The sequence below is a fragment of the Ailuropoda melanoleuca genome, chromosome 6 (assembly GCF_002007445.2).
Source record: "Ailuropoda melanoleuca isolate Jingjing chromosome 6, ASM200744v2, whole genome shotgun sequence".
In the NCBI taxonomy this organism is placed as follows: Eukaryota; Metazoa; Chordata; class Mammalia; order Carnivora; family Ursidae; genus Ailuropoda; species Ailuropoda melanoleuca.
Window position 1 is genome coordinate 36,609,186 of NC_048223.1, and position 20,572 is coordinate 36,629,757.

Below are 20,572 nucleotides of genomic sequence, written 5' to 3' on the forward strand. Positions count from 1 at the left end.
AAAAAAAAAAGATTTTATTTATTCATTGGACAGAGATAGAGACAGCCAGCGAGAGAGGGAACACAAGCAGGGGGAGTGGGAGAGGAAGAAGCAGGCTCACAGCAGAAGAGCCTGATGTGGGGCTCGATCCCATAACGCCGGGATCACGCCCTGAGCCGAAGGCAGATGCTTAACTGCTGTGCCACCCAGGCGCCCCCATGGTTGAAAACNATCCCATAACGCCGGGATCATGCCCTGAGCCGAAGGCAGATGCTTAACTGCTGTGCCACCCAGGCGCCCCCATGGTTGAAAATTTTCTGAAGGTTCTTTATATATATTAAGGCACTTACTACTGTATACCTATGAGCTTCCCCTATGGCAGGTGCTCAATAAATGATTGTCGGATTTGGATTCTGAATGGCTGTGCAGCACTGAATCAGCTGCTGTGGGCCCCACATCCAGGGTAGTGTGTGACTAAAGTTAGGGCACGGAACCCAAATGGAACTACCAGTGAAGGCCCAAAGAAGGAAGACTCAAAGGATTGTTTCAGATAACTAACACTGGCAAATCAAGACACACAAATATTCATTCAGAAAGAAAAGGACTGTGTGGAGTTTATAACTGGGTTGTATACTGGGGAGGGAAATGGGCCTATTAGAAGGGAGGTCAAGAAAGCCTGTCCTGGAGAGGAATTCTTTGTGAACTCCATATGCACGGCACAAAGTCTTGGAATGACTGCCTGGTCCAAGGCTCCTGCAGCTCCAACTTACCCTGGGTAGAAACCTCAGAGACCCTTGAAATAGCCCCAAGCCCCACCCTGGTGCCCAGGGACCTGTCCTCAGGCAGGAGTTTGCAGAGCCTCAGGTGAGCCCAGGTTATAGTGTTAGGTACAAACCTAGATGCACCCCCAACTCTGTGTCCTGGTCTTCATGCCTAAGCTCTTACCCCAAGTTCAAGAAGCAGCCCATTTCCCAAAGCACAACTGCAGAGGACCATAGCTTCACTAGGCAACTTGTGACTACACAAGACTGGATAATAAAAGGCTGAGTGACCTGACTTTGTCCCTGATGACTTCAGGTTGGGGAAGTATCCTGACTGTTTGTGTCCCAGCAGGCATTTGATGCAGGACAAAAGAAGACTCTCTTATCAGCAGAATACTTGAATGAGCCTTTCCGAGCCCAAAGGGCGATGAGTGTTGTCAGCATCATGACCTCTGTCCTCGAGGGTAAGTACCACTCATTAGAACACCCATCCATTGTGCTACAATGAGTCTGCATTTGAGCAGCAGAGGAATTGCCCCAAACCTGTGNAGACTGGATAATAAAAGGCTGAGTGACCTGACTTTGTCCCTGATGACTTCAGGTTGGGGAAGTATCCTGACTGTTTGTGTCCCAGCAGGCATTTGATGCAGGACAAAAGAAGACTCTCTTATCAGCAGAATACTTGAATGAGCCTTTCCGAGCCCAAAGGGCGATGAGTGTTGTCAGCATCATGACCTCTGTCCTCGAGGGTAAGTACCACTCATTAGAACACCCATCCACTGTGCTACAATGAGTCTGCATTTGAGCAGCAGAGGAGTTGCCCCAAACCTGTACCAAAGATGTCACCCATCTGTGTCCTGGGATCCTAAATACTGCTCTTTGTTAAGCCCTTGGTCCCATCACCCTTTATCAATGTTTTTTTTTAATATGGATAATTTTTTTCAAAAATAATAGAATCCAATGAGTTTTTAATGCCCTAGTTTCATCTCTTGTTCAAATTTATATCTGCTTTATATGTATTCACAAAACTAAATTTGAGAAAGTGATCTGGCAGGCATCAGAGAATTTCAAGCTACCTCAGGTATGCAAGAAATTTTACAGTCCTTAATTTTCAAATACAGCAAAATTATCCTGTCATTTTTCATGGTTGTAATTTTTATGGTTATAACTTAATTTTTGTCTCAAGCCCCCATTATGCTGAGCATTGGAAGATAATTTAAGTAAATTAATCAGTCAATTTAACTAAATTCTTGTTAATTCAGGGCTCCATCAATCAGATGGGAATCCACTTAGCCTCCTCAGGGATATGTTCCAATTGCTTGGAACAACCAAACCAGGAGCTGGAGGAAGACAGTGACACTGGTTCCCAGCCCCTTGACACTCAAGTTCCCAAAGAGCATGACTGCATCCTCCTTATCCTGAGTATAAAGCTTGTCTTCTTATCCAGCCTTTATTTTGCATCAGGATATGGAAAATATGGCCTTTGTCCTGTCCACTTACTTGCCTCCCCTGGACAAATTTAACATGTACTGGGCTGAAGGAGGGAGAGGAAGTTTGGGTGCTAGTGTGTTTCTGAGAAAGGGCTCTCTGTGTGCTCCCCTCCCAGTTCTGGGCTGAATCCTAACTGTGAGGGAGGGCATGACGAAACAAAAAGAGAGAAACAAACAAAAAAGATGTTTGAGGGATTTGAAAACAGAACCAATCTATGTCTTACTTTCTAGATGAAGCGAGAGGTGGCAAGTCTTAGGAAAAAACCCACATACCCAGCATGGCACAGAAACTGTACAGTATAGCAGGCAGATAGCCCACCTGGGTAGAGAAGGCCTGAGGCAACCCCAGAAGGTGCCCTGTGGCCTGCATGGCAGGAGAGTAGCTGGATGATGATCTTGCCCTCGTTGAGGGCTGGAGAAGGAAGTGAGTGAGAGGCAAAGAGGGAACAGCCATCATGGCTGCTCTCCCACCAAAAGCCACATGGGACCTAGGATGACTCGTAAAATACACTTGGAAATGACTAAGGACCAGCTCAATACTCCACCGTTGGTGAACCCTGGACCCTCCAGAACTCAGACACAACTTCAGACAGTGAAGTAGTAGCAGACGTTGAATTAACTAAAACAAGATCCCCAGGTTGGGGACTTCCAGTATATATTGAATTCAATTATGTGTGGGGGAAATGTTTACATTACATTTCTTACATATGTGGATTTGTGTTTTGTGAAATGTGTATACATTTCAGTAACAACAGTGTGTGCATATTGTACATATTCTCTCATATTATCTTCCCTTGTTGATCATTATTTAAAAATCACTGTTCATTGTAACAGTGTCTGTATGCCTAACATTTTTCATGGCTGTGTAGAATGTAACCATGCTGCTATGCCTGTGATTTCTTTTGTTGGCCAGGTGACTTGCTTGGATTCTTTTTTCTTTTTGCCATTAGCCATCAAACAGTTAATGTTAAATACAAACAGCTTGCTTTTTCATTTATTCTCCAGAACTATCAAGCTTCCTCCTCCTTCTTTTTTTTCCATTTATTTACTCTTCAACAAGCATTTGTTTAGCACCTGCTATATGTCTGGCATTATTCTGGTGCTGGGAATTCCGTGGTGAACAAGATAGAAGCCTGCACACATGGAATTTACATTCTGGGGACCAGGGTATACAGATACTAACTACAAATGGATATTCAGGTAGTGATAAGAAGTAGGAAAAAAAATAAAGTCGGGAAGGAGATGGGGAATAGAGGACTATAGAGGGGCTTTTTCAGATAAGGTGGATGCAGAAGACCATTCTCCTTAAAGAGACCAGAAATCTGAATGAAGTAAGGGATTCAAACTTATGAGAACCTAGGGGAGAGAGTTCCAGACAGATGAATGGCGAATGCAATGTATTTTGCAGGAATGAGACAAGAACAAAATGAGGGTTCCAAACACATCCTAACTCAGGTAAGAACAAAAGAGGTCTCAGAATCCATGAAAAGTGACAGAGGATAGTAGTTAAGAACATAGACCTTGGAGCTAGGCTGCCTGAGTTGCATCCTGGCTCTGCCACATAGGGTAAGCTACGCAACTTTGGAGCTCCATTAACTGCTCTATGCTTCAATTGCCTCACCTGCAAAGTAGTGAAAATGTATTTATCTTTTAATGATTTTTGAGGATTAAGTGAGTTAGCATATGTAAAGTGCTTAGATCCACAACTGACATTTAGTAAATGTTCAGCAGGTATTGGCTATTCTTATTTACTCTGTTGTAAACAAGGGCAGAGATGTGTCTGTTTTGCTCACAGAGTTCCAGTACCTGGAAGAGCGGTGCTTGGCATATGGTTGGTTTTCAACAAACAGTTGTTGAATGAATGGTAAATGAGAGTGATACACAAAGGTGACATTTGGGGGTGATGTTAATTATAATGACCTGAACTGATAAGTAGAAAGAGAATAAGGAATGGTCAGATATCCTGAGGTAGGACAGACTTCCCTTAAGGAAGATGCTGTGAGGATAGACTAGGAAAAGCAAGAGACACACTGACATTTTCAAGAGAATCTGGGTAAAGAAAATTTCAAATTAGGGCAAAGACGTCAAAGTTGTTTGAGCATAGGGCAGATGACCTCTGATCTTCTCTGGTCGGACATTATACCCACAACACTCACAGAATACATGAAGGGTGCTTGGCACTGTCCAATTTGTGATGGGATTTACAGAGGCTATCTCTTTGGGAGTGATTGTGCCTGAGAAAGTTTGGCCCAAGCCAATAAGAACATGACAATTCATTGAGCTCAGAGCATGTGAACCATCTATGCCTGGCACACAAGCTAAGACTTGACAGTTTTCTAGACCAGAAGACCAAGAGCAGGAGCACAGCAGTAAGCACAACCCAGTCTCTGCCCTCATGCTGAGTGGGAGAGAGGGACTTGGAACAAGTTTTTACTAGGATGTTGAGTGTCTTGAAGGAGAAGTGCAAAATGCTAAAGGAAATACGGTAAGTTTAGCCTGGAGTTAGGGAAGTATTCCAAGTAGAAAGGACAGCAAAATCTCTGAAGCAGAAGAGAACATAATATTTGAAGAAATGGAAAAGCCTGATGTGGCAGGAACACAGAAAGCAAGGAGTAGAGGGACTCGAAATAAGGCTGGAGAGATGGACTGGGGCCAAACCCACAGAATTTCCTATATCAAATTAAGGATTTTGGACTTCATCCTAAAAGCAGTGAGGTGCCATTAAAGGATTGGAGGCAAGGGAGCTACATTTGCATTCTGTAAAGGTTACTCTGAATACGTGTAAAGGATGGAATTAAAAGGGGGAAGAATGTTGGCAAGGAAACCAGTTGAGAGGAAACCAGCTGAGAGATGGCAGTGCCTGGTCTCTGGGGTGGTAACAGTAGTAGTGCTGGGAAATGGGAGGATCAAGAGCTATCTGAGAGACATAAGAGTCAGGACTTGGTGGTTCACATGGTTCTGGCATAAGCAACTGGAGGGATACTGGTGCAATAGCTCATAAAAGGAATACTTTAGGGGGATTCACTGGGAAAAGATGCGAGAAAAGATCATGAGTTGAGTCTGGGACATAGTGGGTTTCAGGTGCCTTTGGGACATTTAGGTAAGGATTTCCAGGAGGAAGTCAGATTTGCAATAAATGGGTCTAGAACTTAGAAGATGAGGGTGACTTAAAAATACATATTTGAAAGCTGTTTGAATGTAGATGGTAATTTTGGAAAGGTGCAAGTGGATAAGATGACAGGGGTATTGAGTAAGAAGAGAAAACCTGGAACAGAGTTCTAAAGAAACTACAATGTTTAGTGATTGAACAGAAGAGACAGAACCAGCAGAGGAAGCTGAGAAGGAATGTCCAGGGATAGGAGAAGATCCAGACGAATACAGCACAGACCCAGGGGTCTGAATTCCTTCAGGAAGAATAGAAAAGTCAAAAGAGGCAATGCTGTAGAAAAATCAAGTAAGATTAAACCCATAAAGGGTCCAGGGGCTTTAGTTACAAGGATGTCTTTGGTGATCCAAGAAGTGAGGATTGGCAGAGTAGGGGAGGAGGTTGAAGGATGGAGGTGTGGTGGGAGGAGAAGGAGATATTGTAAATAGACAACTTTTTCAAAAGTTTGCCTGTGAAGGGGAGGAGACAGTAAAACACCAGGGCATAAGTAGCATTGTTTATTTATTTTCTTGTATGTAGTTTTTTTTTAAAGTATATTTACATGCTTATGGGGAGGATCTGTGAGAATGGGAAAGACTGAAGATAAAGGAAAGAGAGAGAATATTCAATAGATTCCTGAAGTGGCAGGAGAGGATGCACAAGTGGAGAGTGTCAATAGAAGAAAGGGCATCTCTAATTGTAGCAGAAGGAAAGAAAGAAAGTTCTTTCTGGATTAGCTTTCTGCAGGAGATTCTTTTAGGGGAAGAGCTGTGATATGTTCCAAGCTAGCAAGTGCATGGTTCTCTTAGACTCTGTATCTCCCAGACATTCAACATCAGCGACATTAAGCCTGTTTACAAGGCTGAGTCTTTTCCTGTCCTGCCTCACAGACAGGCGCTTCCTGCCATAATGGCGCATCTGCAAGATTTCTCATGCAACACTGCTTCCTGTGCTTTTTAGTGCCAAAATAGGTCCAGGGAAGTGCCTGCTTTTGTTTCAACTAGAGATCATTGATTTTGCCTCCAGGGTGTGCCAACTGCTTTGCCAGTTTACATATCTATCATTTCAAGTGTCCTGTCAGAGCATTCTCCTGTACTCTGACTGACCTGTGCTGTATTTGATAACCTTTGCACATAACTTAACGATTTAAGTTTTACAGATGTTTCCTAGTTTAATCAGAAATAGAGTTTGCATTTCTATTCCTCAGGTTTGATGCCTTTAGTGGTTTCTGGAAGTAGAAGGGCAGCACATTCTTTTTTTTTTTTTTTTAATTATTTGGGAAGATTTTTTTCAGTTAAAAGGTATAGTTGACAAAACTGTAAGATATTTAAAGTGTACATTGTGATGATTTGATACATGTATACATTGTGAAAGAATTTACCTACCTAGATAATAAAAACATCTGTCACACCTCACACGTTCATCTTTCTTTTTTTTAAGATTCCACATAGAAGTGATAGCATGTAGTATCAGTATTTACCTTGCTCTGTCTGACTTATTTCAGTTGGCATAATGCCCTCAAGTTTGAGGGCAAACACCAAGATTTCCTTCTTTCTCATGGCTGAATAATATTCCTGTGTTGGGGGGAGGGGTGTGTATAGGTGGGTGGGTCTCATATCTGCTTTATCCATTCATCTATTAATGGACACTTAGGTTGTTTCCATATCTTGGTTATTGCGAATAGTGCAACAATAAACATGGGGAATGCAGATGTCTCTTTGAGATAGTGATTTCATTTCCTTTGGATATATACCCAGGTGTGGAATTGCTGGATCACATGGTAGTTCTATTTTTAATGTTTTGAGGAATCTCCATACTGTTTTCCATAGCGACTGCACCAATTTACATCCCCACCAGCAGTGCACAGGATTCCCTTTTCTCCACATCCTTGCCAACACTTAATAGCTCTTGTTTTTTTGATGACAGCCATTCTAACAGGTGTGAGGTGATATCTCATTGTGTTTTTAATTTCATTTCCCTGCTGATTCATGATGTGAGCACCTTTTCATGTACCTGTTGGCCATTTGTATGTCTTCTTTGGAAAAAATGTCTATTCAGTTCCTCTGCCCATTTAAAAACCAGATTATTTGTTTTTTTCTACTGATTTGTATGAGTTATTTATATATTTTGGATAGTAACTCCTTATCAGATAAATGGCTTGCAAATATTTTCTCTCATTCCATAAGTTGCTTTTTCCTTTGCTGTGCAGAAGGTTTTTTTTAGTTTGATGTCATTCTATGTGTTTACTTTTGCTTTAGTTGATTTTGCTTTTGGTATCAAATCCACAAAATCATTACCAAGAATTTGCATTTCTATTCCTCAGTCTCCTGGATGCTTTCATTGTTTTCTGGAAATAGAAAGAGCAGCACATTCTTTGCTCCATTATTTTAAATAAAATCTCTTTATCAAATTTTTATTTAGAACATTTTTGTTTGAATAGGCAATATGTTATACAGGATTTAAAACATACTAAAGGGCATATAAAAAAGGGGAAAATATTCCTCTGTCTACCCAACTCTCCTCTCCAGAAACAATGTCCAAACCAGTTGTTTTGGGTTTTTTCCCCCAAAATATTCTATTATGTTCAATCAAAAATATATAGTCTTTCTTCTTCCTTGCAAATGGTAGCATATCGCATATGCTATTCTGTGCCATAACTTTTTTCAATGATATGTTTTGAAAATCATTCCACATAAGTACCCTTAAACTTTCCAGTAACTGTTAGTATTACGTTATATAGACATACCATAATTTAGTTAGCCATTCCCTTCTTGATGGGAAGTAAATTCTGAGGTCACTATATTACTTTCTGCATATACTATATAGGTTAAATGCCTCTAAGTGAAATTGCTTTGTCATGGGGATAAGCATTTTTAGTTTTGAACAATAATGGATGCTCTGCATAAATATATCAACTTTCACCCACACAAGCAATGGATGTTACTGGCTTTCAACCCACACCCTCCCGAACACAATTACTAAACTGTTTTATCTTTGCAAATCTGATCCATGAAATAATATCTTAGTATAGCTTTATTTTGCATTTCTCTCATTTTGAGTATTATTCAACATCTTTTTAAATATTTATAAACCATTTGAATTTTCCTTTTAGAAACTGTCTAATCATTTTTCTATTGGTTTGATCTTTTTCTCATTGATTTTTAAGAGTTCCTACATATTAATGAAATGAGCATTTTGTTTATAACATGAGCCACAATTATTTTTATCAGTTTTTTTTACTTTATTTGACAAAATGTTTTGAAGGTTTTAAAGGCTTACAGAGATTATAAGTCATTACAACAGTGTGATAGTTAAATAGTTTGGTCTATAGAAAAGAAATGGGTGCTTGCATATGAAAGTATATGGGCATATATGGAAATAACTAATGACCAGAATGAAATTTCAAATCCTTTGGAAAATGAGATATTATGCAATAAACAGTGTTGATATAAATAACCAGAGGTTGGAAAAAAAATAAACTTAATTAATATCTTAATCCTTACCCAAAATAAACTCCAAATGCACTAATATTTTAAGGGAAATGTAAAGCTGCAAATGAACAAGAAGAAAATGTGAATAGGTATTTTTTAAATCTTGCAATGAGAATGGCTTATATGCAAGGCATGAAAGCAAGAAAACGTAAAGAACACTATGGATAAATTTGACTACACATAATTTTTTATTTACCTATGGGAAAATAAAACAGCAAAATTTGGGAGCATAGATTTATTTCTATAAATTCCTTTCTTTTGAAAAAGTATATATAGCAAAATAATTCAAATACTACAGATGCATATACAATGAAAATTAAGTCTCTCTCCTACTAAAGATTCTTGCTGCTCCCCAGTATCCCAGTGTGCTCTCAGTTTATCTTGTATCCTTCATGCAATATTCTATGCATTCACACACACACACACACACGTCACATATATATAAAGTTTTTTTACATCTCCATAGATAAATTTGCTGCATCTTTTTTCATAATGGACGTTATCAGTTGTTTCTATTATTTTTATTATTATTACAATGGACATCATCTTTCTTTGCTGGCATATCTGTAGAGTGCTTATCCTAAAGCTATATAGGTGCCCTCTGTTGAGGTGGCCCAGCTGCACATCCACATGGAGATTTAGTAGAAGCAGCTAGAGATGAGCCTGGTGCTTAAGGAAAACTCAGAAATTCAACATATAATCTGGGGGCAGATAGCTTGGCAATGTTTTTTTAAGACTATGGGGCTCAATGAGATTACCTAGAGAGAGAAAAAAAGAAATATCGAGGAGAGAATGCTTGAGATCTCCAACATTCAGAGGCAAGAAAAGGAGAGACAGGGACTGAAATTGAGAAGAAGCAGTCGCTGATATGGGAGAAAAACCAAGGGGTTGTGATGTCCTAGAAGCTAGACAAAGGATTTCAAGAAGAGCATTACAAACTCTGTCAAATGCTGTGAGAGGCAGAGTGAGGGGATAACTAGAAATTGATCATTTCAATGTGGAAGAGGTAAAAAACCTGATTCCAGGGGTCAGGGAAGGAATCGAAGTGAGAAAGTAGAGAAAGTTAAGTGTAGAAAACTCTTACAAGGAATTTTGCTGTTAAGGGGACAGTAGATGAGGAATAACAAGGTTTCCAGGGAGATCTTTTGAAAAGTGGAGATACACTTAAAGCATGTTCATGTGCTGATGGGAATAGTCTAGAGGGCAGAGAAAGGGGATGACACAGGTCTTGAGCAGGAACACAGGTAGGAGTAGAGTGAGCTCATGTGCTGGGCAGGGTACAGAACACGGGGATGGACTAGTAGATTCCTTGGAGACTCAGTGAAAGGAGGAAGGGAAAGTTCTTTTGTGAGCGATTCTATATTCTGAGGGAAATCAAAAGGAGCTGGTCAGCAAAGAGTGAGTAGATAGGGAGAGGTTGGAGGAGAGAGGGGAAGTGAGAAATGTTAGTCTGGAAGACTGAAGTAGTGTACTGAAATGGAGAAACATGGCAGGATTTCTGGATTGTGACAAGCTGGGACTTATGAATCACTAGTGGGGCCAGTCAGCATGGTTGTATAGTTTTTCTAACCAGGTTTACCTGGTTGGGTGTAGGATCAGAGGAGTCTGTATGTTCAGGGGAGGAGAGGAGTGGAGAAGGGCAAGGGAACTGAGGGTGTCTGCAAGGGGGTATATAGAGGGGTGGACATGAAATCTAAGCCAGGTAAATTGAGAACTAAGAACATGACATAGATGATGGGCAATTAAAAAGTGTAGGGTCCATGCTTTGGGAGACTGAATGGGGACAGAGATTGGACTGCACTTGCTGGACTGAAGGAGCTCAGAAGGTAGGAAATGGTCGTCAGAGCAAGGTGTTGGGGTGGAGACTGCAAGTGATATTAGTATTGACAAGGTCTAGGGGATGACCAGGGGATGGGAGTCTGAGGGGATACATGGCTGACACCTGTCATCGACCACACCTGTGGTACAGAATTCGAGGAGTCCGAACGGAGGTGCCCGCCCTGCTTGACCAGCTTGGCTCAGAAGTATCTGATCTGGGAGTGCTGCCCCACGTGGGTGAAGCTCAAGAGGCTTCTCTTTGGGATTGTGACGGACCCCTTTGCGGAGCTCACCATCACCTTGTGCATTGTGGTGAATACAGTCTTCATGGCCATGGAGCACCACGGCATGAGCGCTGCCTTCGAAGCCATGCTCCAGATAGGCAACATTGTGAGTGCACTGGCAGCCTTTGCCAGTTGTCATGGGGGGGAGGGAGGTTTGGGGGGGTTGGCGGTGTGCCCTCATTCATTGGAGTGTTGATACAGCTAGCTGAGAGCAGAGAGGTAGTGTTGGCGATGTGGTGGCACTGAGAGCAGGAAGTCAAGTCTGGAGAGCCAGGCTGTGCTGGTGTGAATTGCTTTCAGACAAACCAGCATAGGGAAATGGACCTAGAGAGTCCTGCAGAGGGGCAGTTAGCTCCCTCTTTATAGAACTTAGGTCAGGCCCTTGAATTCTCTGTCTCTCAGCTGCCTCTATGTTGAAATTAGGATAAACGTCACTTTCCCATCTAAAGACAGCCTATGGACTTGCAAAGTTTCCTCCTAATTCTATTGTGTTAATGATTGCAAAACACAATGGTGGTGGTTTTTCAATGATGTCATTTAAGGGCAGACAAAATGTGGGAGGGGCAAGGAAGGCAATGAGAGGGAGGGAACTTGGAGATGTGGTTGCTATTGTAAGAGAAGCACCAGGGAGTCAGAACTTTTCTTTTGTATCTGGTTTGTACAGGATGCTGCTTTAAGTTGTCCTCCATTATTTTTTAGTATTATTTGCTTTTAACAAGATAAAATCCATACTGGATTTCGCTACATGGTAAGCAGAAGCTAACAAGCTCGGGATCCTGCCTCCATGTCCATTGCAGTATCCACCCCACTAGAGGTGGCCTATTTGGTCTGTCAGGATTGTCCAGCTCTGCCAACTCCTCATAGGCACAGACTTAGGTAGAAGTAAGGGTCTCAGGGGAAATGTGACTACTCTTCCCTAGAAACCTCCCTTTTCCCAGAATCCAGAGACATGAAAAGGATTCCAGCAGGTTCTGGGACACTATGGAACCAGCATAGCATGCCTTATGTTTTGGCAGCACCTGAGCCAAGAGGCCTCATTCTATTTAAAGTTGATATGAAGAGGGGAAGTGGAAAGAGAAGGAAGAGCCTATTTCTAAGAAGTCAGCATAGACCACAGAGGGTCTTATGGAAGAGACCTCAAAGCCCATACTCATTTTACAGCTGGAGAAGTTGTAACAAGAAAGGAAAAAAGGCCTTTATCATTGAGACAGAGCATAGTGCCTTGTTTTAAAAAGAAAACAAGAAAGGCAGGCAGAGTTTGGTGCTTTGTAAGTGTTATTTCTATGACACAACAATGCTATGAGTCTATCACCACCCTCACAGCCCCAAAGAGGGCACTGAGACTAAGAGTGATTGAGTATCCTGTCCAAGATGGCAAAGCCCATGATGATGGAGCCAGCTGACCCAGGTCTCAGTAGGACACAGAACTTCAGCCCTACCCCACCACACCTCACTTGTCTACAAAGGCACTCAGTGCGTGCTCTTTGAATTACAGAGTTGCAGTCTGTGGCATTAGGCAGATCACTTAAACTCCCAGACTTTCCTTCTGTGTAAAGGGGATGCAACCACCTCTGCTTCCCAGGCTGGCGAAAGGCTTTGCTGAGAGCAAATGAGAGAACAGCACCCGACCCTTCTTCCTTACTTGTCTCCCTTCCCTACTACTTTTCCCATGACCTGAGCCTGGGCTTGACCTCTCTCAGTGTCAGAATCCTATCCTGTTTAAGACAACTAAAGACACTCAGAACTGAAAGAATCTTAGAATTTATTGTTATTGTTCTAGTTTAACAGCTATTATTTATTAATGAGTTACTGTTGTCCAGGACCTTTGCTGAGAACTGTGTATGCATTATCTCATTTTATGCCCATTATACAGATGAGGAAATTGACTTGTGTCCGATTTCACAAGCTTGGACATGGCTAATTAGATTTTTATCTGGGTCTGTGTTGCCCCACAATCCAAGCTTTTGAACAACTGAACCAGATTGACTTTTCATTTAGATAATTATGTAATAATTATTATCCTAATGATTATCCACTTCTACCACCATATGAAAACACTGAAGCATGGGTTCTAATGCATATCTCCTAAGCAGTGGTCCAGAGGTTTCTCTGTGCTGTCACACTGAATGTTCCCATCCCCAGTCCTTCAAAAACCCACAGAGTACATATAAACTGAAGAAAAACAAAGTAAAATGATTCATTATTTTGTTTTTAAACTAGACATTTCCCTGTTTCCCTATTTGTCATTACCCCTTGACTCCACAGACACTGCTGATGGATACTTGTTTCCAACCACAGGTCTTTACTGTGTTTTTTACTGCTGAAATGGTCTTCAAAATCATTGCCTTCGACCCCTACTATTACTTCCAGAAGAGGTGGAACATCTTTGACTGCATCATTGTCACTGTGAGCCTGATAGAGTTGGGTGCAGCCAAGAAGGGGAGCCTGTCAGTGCTGCGAACCTTCCGCTTGGTAATGTTCTCTCTTGGCGACTTGGGGAGACTCCCTCCACATTCAGGAAGGCACACCCCTGGGAACAGATACTGTCCTTTGGGGACCTCAGCAGCCAGCAAACTCTTCCTTTCCTATTCCTGTGTGGAGGAGGCAGAGCACGGCTCCAGCAAGCTGGAGACTTGGTCCTTTCTACTCACTCAAAGTGGGAACATGACTTCTCATCTCCCGGCCTGGGCCCTCCTCATGGTCACTCTCCTGCTCACTTATCAAATAACAGTAACAATGATAATCATAGCAGCTACTGCTTCTTGAGCACTGACAACGTATCAGGCACAGTGCTACCCCCTTGACATAATGTGGTTAATTTACCATTCTTGGTATTCTCTCAGTGCCAACTAAGGTCCAGTGTCCAGATTTGGAGAGAGAGGACAGAGTGAAGAGAGAATGCCCAGCAATCTCACCACGTCCACTTCTAGGCCAGAAAGTCTGCTTAGGGCCCTAGTGTGGGAGCCAGCAAAGCAGCACCGAGCTCCCCGACTTGGTTAACCTGCAGTGGGGTGGCAAATTCAAAGGCCTGCAGGAATCAAGCAGGTGATGACATAAAGCTGGCCAAGCAAAAGATCTTGGTGCTGGATATTTGTCTCACATACACAGGTGGGCAGACCCAACACAGAGCACAACTCCAGGGAGGGTCATTTACATTGGAGTCAGGGTGACTTATGCCAAGGAGGTGACCCTATCCATTATTGTCATAGTTTGCAACTTTTCATGAGAAACAAGAAATCCAGATTTTAATACTGGCTACTAATCCAATTTTTAAAAAGGCCCTCTAAAAGTCAAATGAAGCACATCCTGGGTAACATTACCACCAGTTAGTAACATATTTCTCAGATGATGTCTTTCATTGTCCTATGGAGAAAAGGGTGTAGTGGGGCTACAGGGCTCTTTACCCATAACCTGGAAACTTGAGAAGATTGGAATTAAAACACTTTTTTTTTAGTGTTTTAGAAGGACAGATTTTTAGAAGGGCATTTTTAGAAGGATAGATTTCTTTAAATATCTAGAAAATGATGTCAAGAGGCAGGCCTGCTAATGGTCCGTGTAAGACACCCATGCACAAACATTGAGGGAGTAAGATTCCATACTCCCTATGCCCTGGGAGGGCCTGAAGTTAGTTTCCTACTAAAATATGAACATTTTTGCACATTTGGGGCAATACAAGCTTGGTGTTTTCAAGTCTACATGCCTCTTTTTTCCCATGAAGGCTGTATTCTCAAACAACCACAAATAGGCAGGTTTACACCATAGCTTAGGCCTACAGAATTCTCCAGGCACTTGCCCCTCTGCCCCCACCTTCCAGATCCTGACATGCTGCTCATCTCACCATTCCCTAACTATGGCCACCACCCTCATGCTTTCTTGGGGGACTTTAGTCCTCCTCATCCACCATCTCCCCATTCCTCATTACCTGACTTAGATACCATGGTCCATCAGTGTTATTATACCCTTGAAAGAAACTCAACCACCTTTTGGCTCTAGCCCTTCACATTTTTGTATTTGACAAGTTGAAGCCAAATATTCCTTCTGCTGTACGTAACCCTGAGTTGTGAACATTACCACAGACAATTCACACAGCCCAGATCATCAGTTTCATTGTTTTTATTAATAGACTTTTTTTCTTAGAACAGTTTTAGATTTTTCAAAAAAATTGAGCAGACAGCACACAGAGTTCCCATATACCTCCCCTGGCCAATCACATGCACAGTTTATCCTAGTATTATCATCTTACATTGCTTACAAGTAACTCTTCAGTGGTCTCACATTGCTTTGAGGACAAAATCCGGAGTCCTTGTTATGGTCTCCGAAGTTTGGCATAATCAAGACTTGCTTACCTCGGCAATCTTTTGCCCACTTTGCTCCAGTCAGATAGGACTCCTTTCCCTTAGTCACACTTAACAGAACTATTCCTGCCTCTGGTCCTTTGCACATTCCTTCCCTTGGCCCAGGATTCTTTTCCCCTGTCTTTACTTAGATCATTCATTCTCATTTCTCCTGGCTCAACCCACACGTCCCCTCCTCAGAGAGGTTTTCCCCAGCCACATCATCTTAGGTTGGATTCTCCCATCAAATTAACCTGTTTTACACAGTTTGCAATTATCCGTGAGACAAAACTCAGGGTTCTCTTGTCTACCATTCTATCCCAAAGCCCAGCACATAGTAGGAACTCAATAAAAACTTGTCGATGGAAAGAAAGGAGGAAAAAAGGAAAGAAGGAAGAAATGAAAATGTTGAGTCTTCTTCTTGCTTTTTGCTCCCTCTCAAAGTAGCATTGCCTCCCTTCCCATCATTGAACTCCTGGCTCCACACATCCACTGGTCTGTCCTTGTAGCAATACCACATGTCTTAAGTACTACAATTGCCTTGAGCATGTCTGTGTCTGTAAAGCACCTGTTTTACTTCTTCAAGAATATCTCGGCACCTCCATATTCATTTTAGAATCAACTTGCCAGGTTATATCCCCACATACACACGAAACTGTTTTTCTTTTCTATTGGGACTATAATAATTTATACATCAATTTGGGAAGAAATGTTACCTTTACATTATGTAGTCTTCTGACCTATGAAAACAGCACACTCTCCATTTTTTAAATCTTTCAATAGTTGTATAATCTCTCCCTAAAGTTTTATAATTTTTTCCATAAGGAATTTTCTCCATCTTTTGTTAGATTTATTCCTAGATATTCCCTAGTTCATTATGCTATTATAAATGAAATCTCTCTTTAAATGTCCTTTCTGAATGGTTTTTTTTTGCTAACATTTTGCTACTTAGTACTTTTGTATCCAGAAATTTCTTATTAATTCTGATTTATCTATATAATCTTTTAAATTTTTTAACATAATCATGTCATATGCAAATAATGAGTTTTGTTTCTTTTTTTTCTAATGCTTATACAATTTGGTTTTTTAACTATGCTGTTGTGATGATTAGGATGTCCAGTATACTGTTGAAAGGAAGTGTTAATAGCAGACGTCCTTGTTGTTTTCCTGATCTCAAAGAGAGTGCTTTCAGTATTTCACCGAGTCTCATATTTCTTTTTTTAAAGATAAAAAAGAAAACTATCAGTTTAGAAGTTCTCTTTTGTTAATATTCATCATGAATGGATGTTTAATTTTATCAGACAATTGTCCTGCATGTATTAAGACAATCAAATGATTTTTGTCCTTTAATGTGTTGAAGTGGTGAATTATATTAATTGATTTTCTACTGTTAAGTAAACTTTGCCTTCCTCGGATGAACCCAACTTGATCATGATACATTTTTTTACACAATGGAAGATTCAGTTTGCTTACAATTTGCTTAAAATTTTTGCATCCGTATTGATGAGTAATATTTGGCCTGTAATTTTCCTTCCTACCTTGCACTTGCCAGGTGTTAGCATCTAGGTATCAAGGTTGTGCTAATTTCCATAAAAAGAGATGAGAAATAGTCCTCTTCCTCTACACTCAGTCTTTGGGTAAGACTGGAATTATTTATTCCTCATAGCGTTGGTAGAATTCACCAATGAGGCCATTTGAGATCAAGATATTTCATGACTGAATTAATTTTCTTACTGGCTGTAGGACTAGTCAGGTTTTCTGTTTCTCAAATTGGTTTTGGTATATTTTTCTAAAAATGTCCCTTATCTAAATTTTCAAGTTTTTTGGCATAAAGTTGTGTATGCTATGCCATTATATTTTAAGGGTCTATATCACCTGCACTTATGTTACCTTTTTCTTTCTTTAAAAATGGTGATTTGTGCTTTCTTTTGTCTGTTCTTATTAGCCTTGCCAAAGGTCCTCAATTTAATTAGTCTTTTCAAAGAATCAACTTTTAGCTCATTGGTCCCCTCTCCTTCATTGATGTTTTCTATTTCAAGTAATCCTGCATCTTATCTTAATTACATCCTCTGTCCTACATATTTTACGCTTTTCTAACTTCTTAAAATGGAATTTTCAACCTATTTTCCTTTCCAATATATTCATTGAAGACTTTATTTCCTTCTAAGAACTGCTTTAATATGTAGAATTTTCCTTATTGTTTAGTTCTAAATATTTTCTAATTTCAAATTTGATTTCTTCTTTGACTCAAAGTTTAATTAGAAGCATGGTTCTTAATTTCTGGTTATCTTTATGCCATCGAGTTCTAACTTAATTGTATTACAGTCAGAGAACATACACTGCATGTTTAATGCTCTGAAATTTATTGTGATTTTCTTTTGGCCCAGTGTGTTGAAAATGTTCCTTATGCACTTGAAAAGGTGCCTTCTGCAGTTCTAGAGTACAATAATCTGCATATATCCATTGGGTAGAGAAAGTTCATTGTGCAGTCCAAATATTCTAAATCCCTGCTTATTTTTGTCTGCTTGTTCTAGCAATTACTGAGATGGTAGTGTATAAAAATATCTCCCACTATGATTATGGCATGGTCTGTTTCTCCTTATGGTTCTATCTTGAGGCTGTGTTATTAAATGCATACATATTTTAAGTTGTTATATCTTCCCTGTAAAGTGAATCTTTTATCAGTAAGAATTGACCTTCTTTCTCCCTAAAAATGCTTTTTGCCTTAAAAAATATATCACCTGCCTCATAGTAAATTAAATAACTCTGTTTTCTTTTGATATAGAATCTGATGATGTATCTTTACCCATCCTTTTTCTTATGGCCTTTGTATACCTTTAGGGTTTTTGTATGAGTCTTGTAAATAGCATACAGTAAGATTTTGGATTCTTACTTCTGACAATCCAATCTTTGTCTTTTAGCCCAAAACATTTAGCCCACTTACTTTATTGTGAATACTGATATGTTTGGATTTTATATCTATCATTATATTTTGGGTTTTCCATTTGCTTCATCTGTCCTAATATTTTTGTTCCCTCTTGTCCTCAGTTTTTAAGATTTTATTTGTTTGTTTGTTTATTTATTTGAGAGAGGGAGCATGAGTGGGGGTGGGGAGGTAGACAGAGGGAGAGGGAGAAGCAGGTTCCCTGCTGGGCTTGGTCCCAGGACCCAAGGATCGTGACCTGAGACGCTTAACCAGCGGAGTCACCCAGGAGCCCCTTCTCTTCCTCAATTCTTGATTTATTTTGGACTGTTTATTTTTTCCTGTTCCATTTTCCTCCTTTATTGGTTTTCAAACCTCTCTGTTTTTATTTTTTGAGTGGTTACCTTAGAAATTATTTAATTAAAGTCAAAAGTTAGCTAAAACCTGTACTTTCCAAGACCACTTTTCACTCATTATTCCTTCCCAACTTACTACGATGATAAGCATTTTAATTTTATCTTGTTTTTAAAAAGCTATATGATTTAATCACACCTTACTATTGTGTTAAGTATTTTAATTTTATCTTGTTGAAAAAAAGCTATGAGACTTAATCGATGATAAATAATTCTAGCTGTCGTACAAATAATCCGTCGCTTAACCCAATCAAGGTTTATTTCTCACTCATGTCACCGTCTGATCCAAGCCAGTCAGCTCCAGGTGGGACTCCTTCAAGAAGTGACATTGCCACATTCAAGGAAGGTCCATACAATCTTCAAAGCTTGCCTCCTCCTTGTGGAAACATGGCCAAGGCTTGCTTTCAGCTTTAAACAGTCAAAGGCTTTTTCAATCAGGGCTCATGGTTTCTTTGGCAATGTAATACCTTCAAAACTTAGGTGACTTCAGACCTCTCTGTGTCCTATACTCCCATAGCCCTGTCTTTGACAAAGTTCTCAATTCCCCTTTTTTTTCTTTGCTTTCTCATCCCCATGCCTTTCTCTCTCAACTGGTGGTTCTCACATGGTGGCTACAGCATCTAGACAGTCTTTACTAAAATTTGCTTCATTTAATTTGAAAAATTTTACTGGCTTTCAATACTTAAAGACTTGATCCTATTGCTTAACTGATTGGGATCTAAAACAGTGTACTTTCCTGAAACTTCAAGGCTCTAAATTTCTGGATTCTATTTCTTTTTATTTCTTATTAATCAGCCAAATATTCTCCAAGCTCATCTCTTTCTTATAACTGCTCGACAAATGTAACGGACTACAACTGACCCACAATACTAAGGTTCTGTTTTATAAACCCTTCCCCTAGGGCTACTGGCCCATGAGGCTCATGATCTGCCCCAGAATTATCGCAGGGAATAGTTCTGCCATTGCAACACAGATCAGCACTTTCTGAGCCTTCTTCTTTTTTTTTTAATAATATTTTTTATTATATTATGTTAGTCACCACACAGTACATCACTAGTTTTTGATGTAAAGTTCCATGATTCATTATTTGTGTATAACACCCAGTGCACCGTGCAATATGTGCCCTCCTTAATACCCATTTCCTTGTTGCCCACAACATGACCACTAAGCCAGTACCACACATTTGATGTCTTGAAATGGCAACAGCTCCTTTCAATGTACCAATTACTGATTACTCAACTAATTACTATGACAATCTCTACATCTGTGAGTTAATATAATAGAGGTTTCTGTTTCACAACATATTCAGTGATGGTTGAGAAGTTTTCCTGGAGTGTCTGCTCCAAGGAGTGACTCAGGGATCCAGGGTGAAATGATGTCACCATCTTCACTGGGTGACCTCTACAGTGGCAATGGGAGANAACATGACCACTAAGCCAGTACCACACATTTGATGTCTTGAAATGGCAACAGCTCCTTTCAATGTACCAATTACTGATTACTCAACTAATTACTATGACAATCTCTACATCTGTGAGTTAATATAATAGAGGTTTCTGTTTCACAACATATTCAGTGATGGTTGAGAAGTTTTCCTGGAGTGTCTGCTCCAAGGAGTGACTCAGGGATCCAGGGTGAAATGATGTCACCATCTTCACTGGGTGACCTCTACAGTGGCAATGGGAGAGGATGAGAAAGTGCATTGGTGTTTTATTGCTATGCCTGAAAGTAGCATACACTACTTCTGTCTCCATCTGCATTCCATTAGCCAGAATCCAATAACATGACCTCAACTATATGCAATAAAAGGTGAAAAACAGTCTTCCTTCTGTCTGAGAGGAGCAGAAGTGAATGGTGACCATATAGCCAGTCTCTGCCCTGCCCCATGAGACTTTATTGTTGTATCCACTCAATACTTGTTTAGATTCACCTTC

General features: G+C 40.3%; 1 protein-coding gene across 3 annotated transcripts in view; it reads left to right on the plus strand.

Moving 5' to 3' along the window:
* Nucleotides 1-20,572, plus strand: part of SCN10A (sodium voltage-gated channel alpha subunit 10) — a 102,284-nt gene that overhangs the window by 43,530 nt on the left and 38,182 nt on the right. For all 3 annotated transcript variants that reach the window (XM_034661768.1, XM_034661769.1, XM_034661770.1), the window contains 3 exons: nucleotides 1,093-1,204; nucleotides 10,836-11,074; nucleotides 13,267-13,440. In XM_034661768.1, coding sequence (XP_034517659.1) covers nucleotides 1,093-1,204; nucleotides 10,836-11,074; nucleotides 13,267-13,440 — 525 coding nt within the window. The remainder of the gene's footprint in view (nucleotides 1-1,092; nucleotides 1,205-10,835; nucleotides 11,075-13,266; nucleotides 13,441-20,572) is intronic.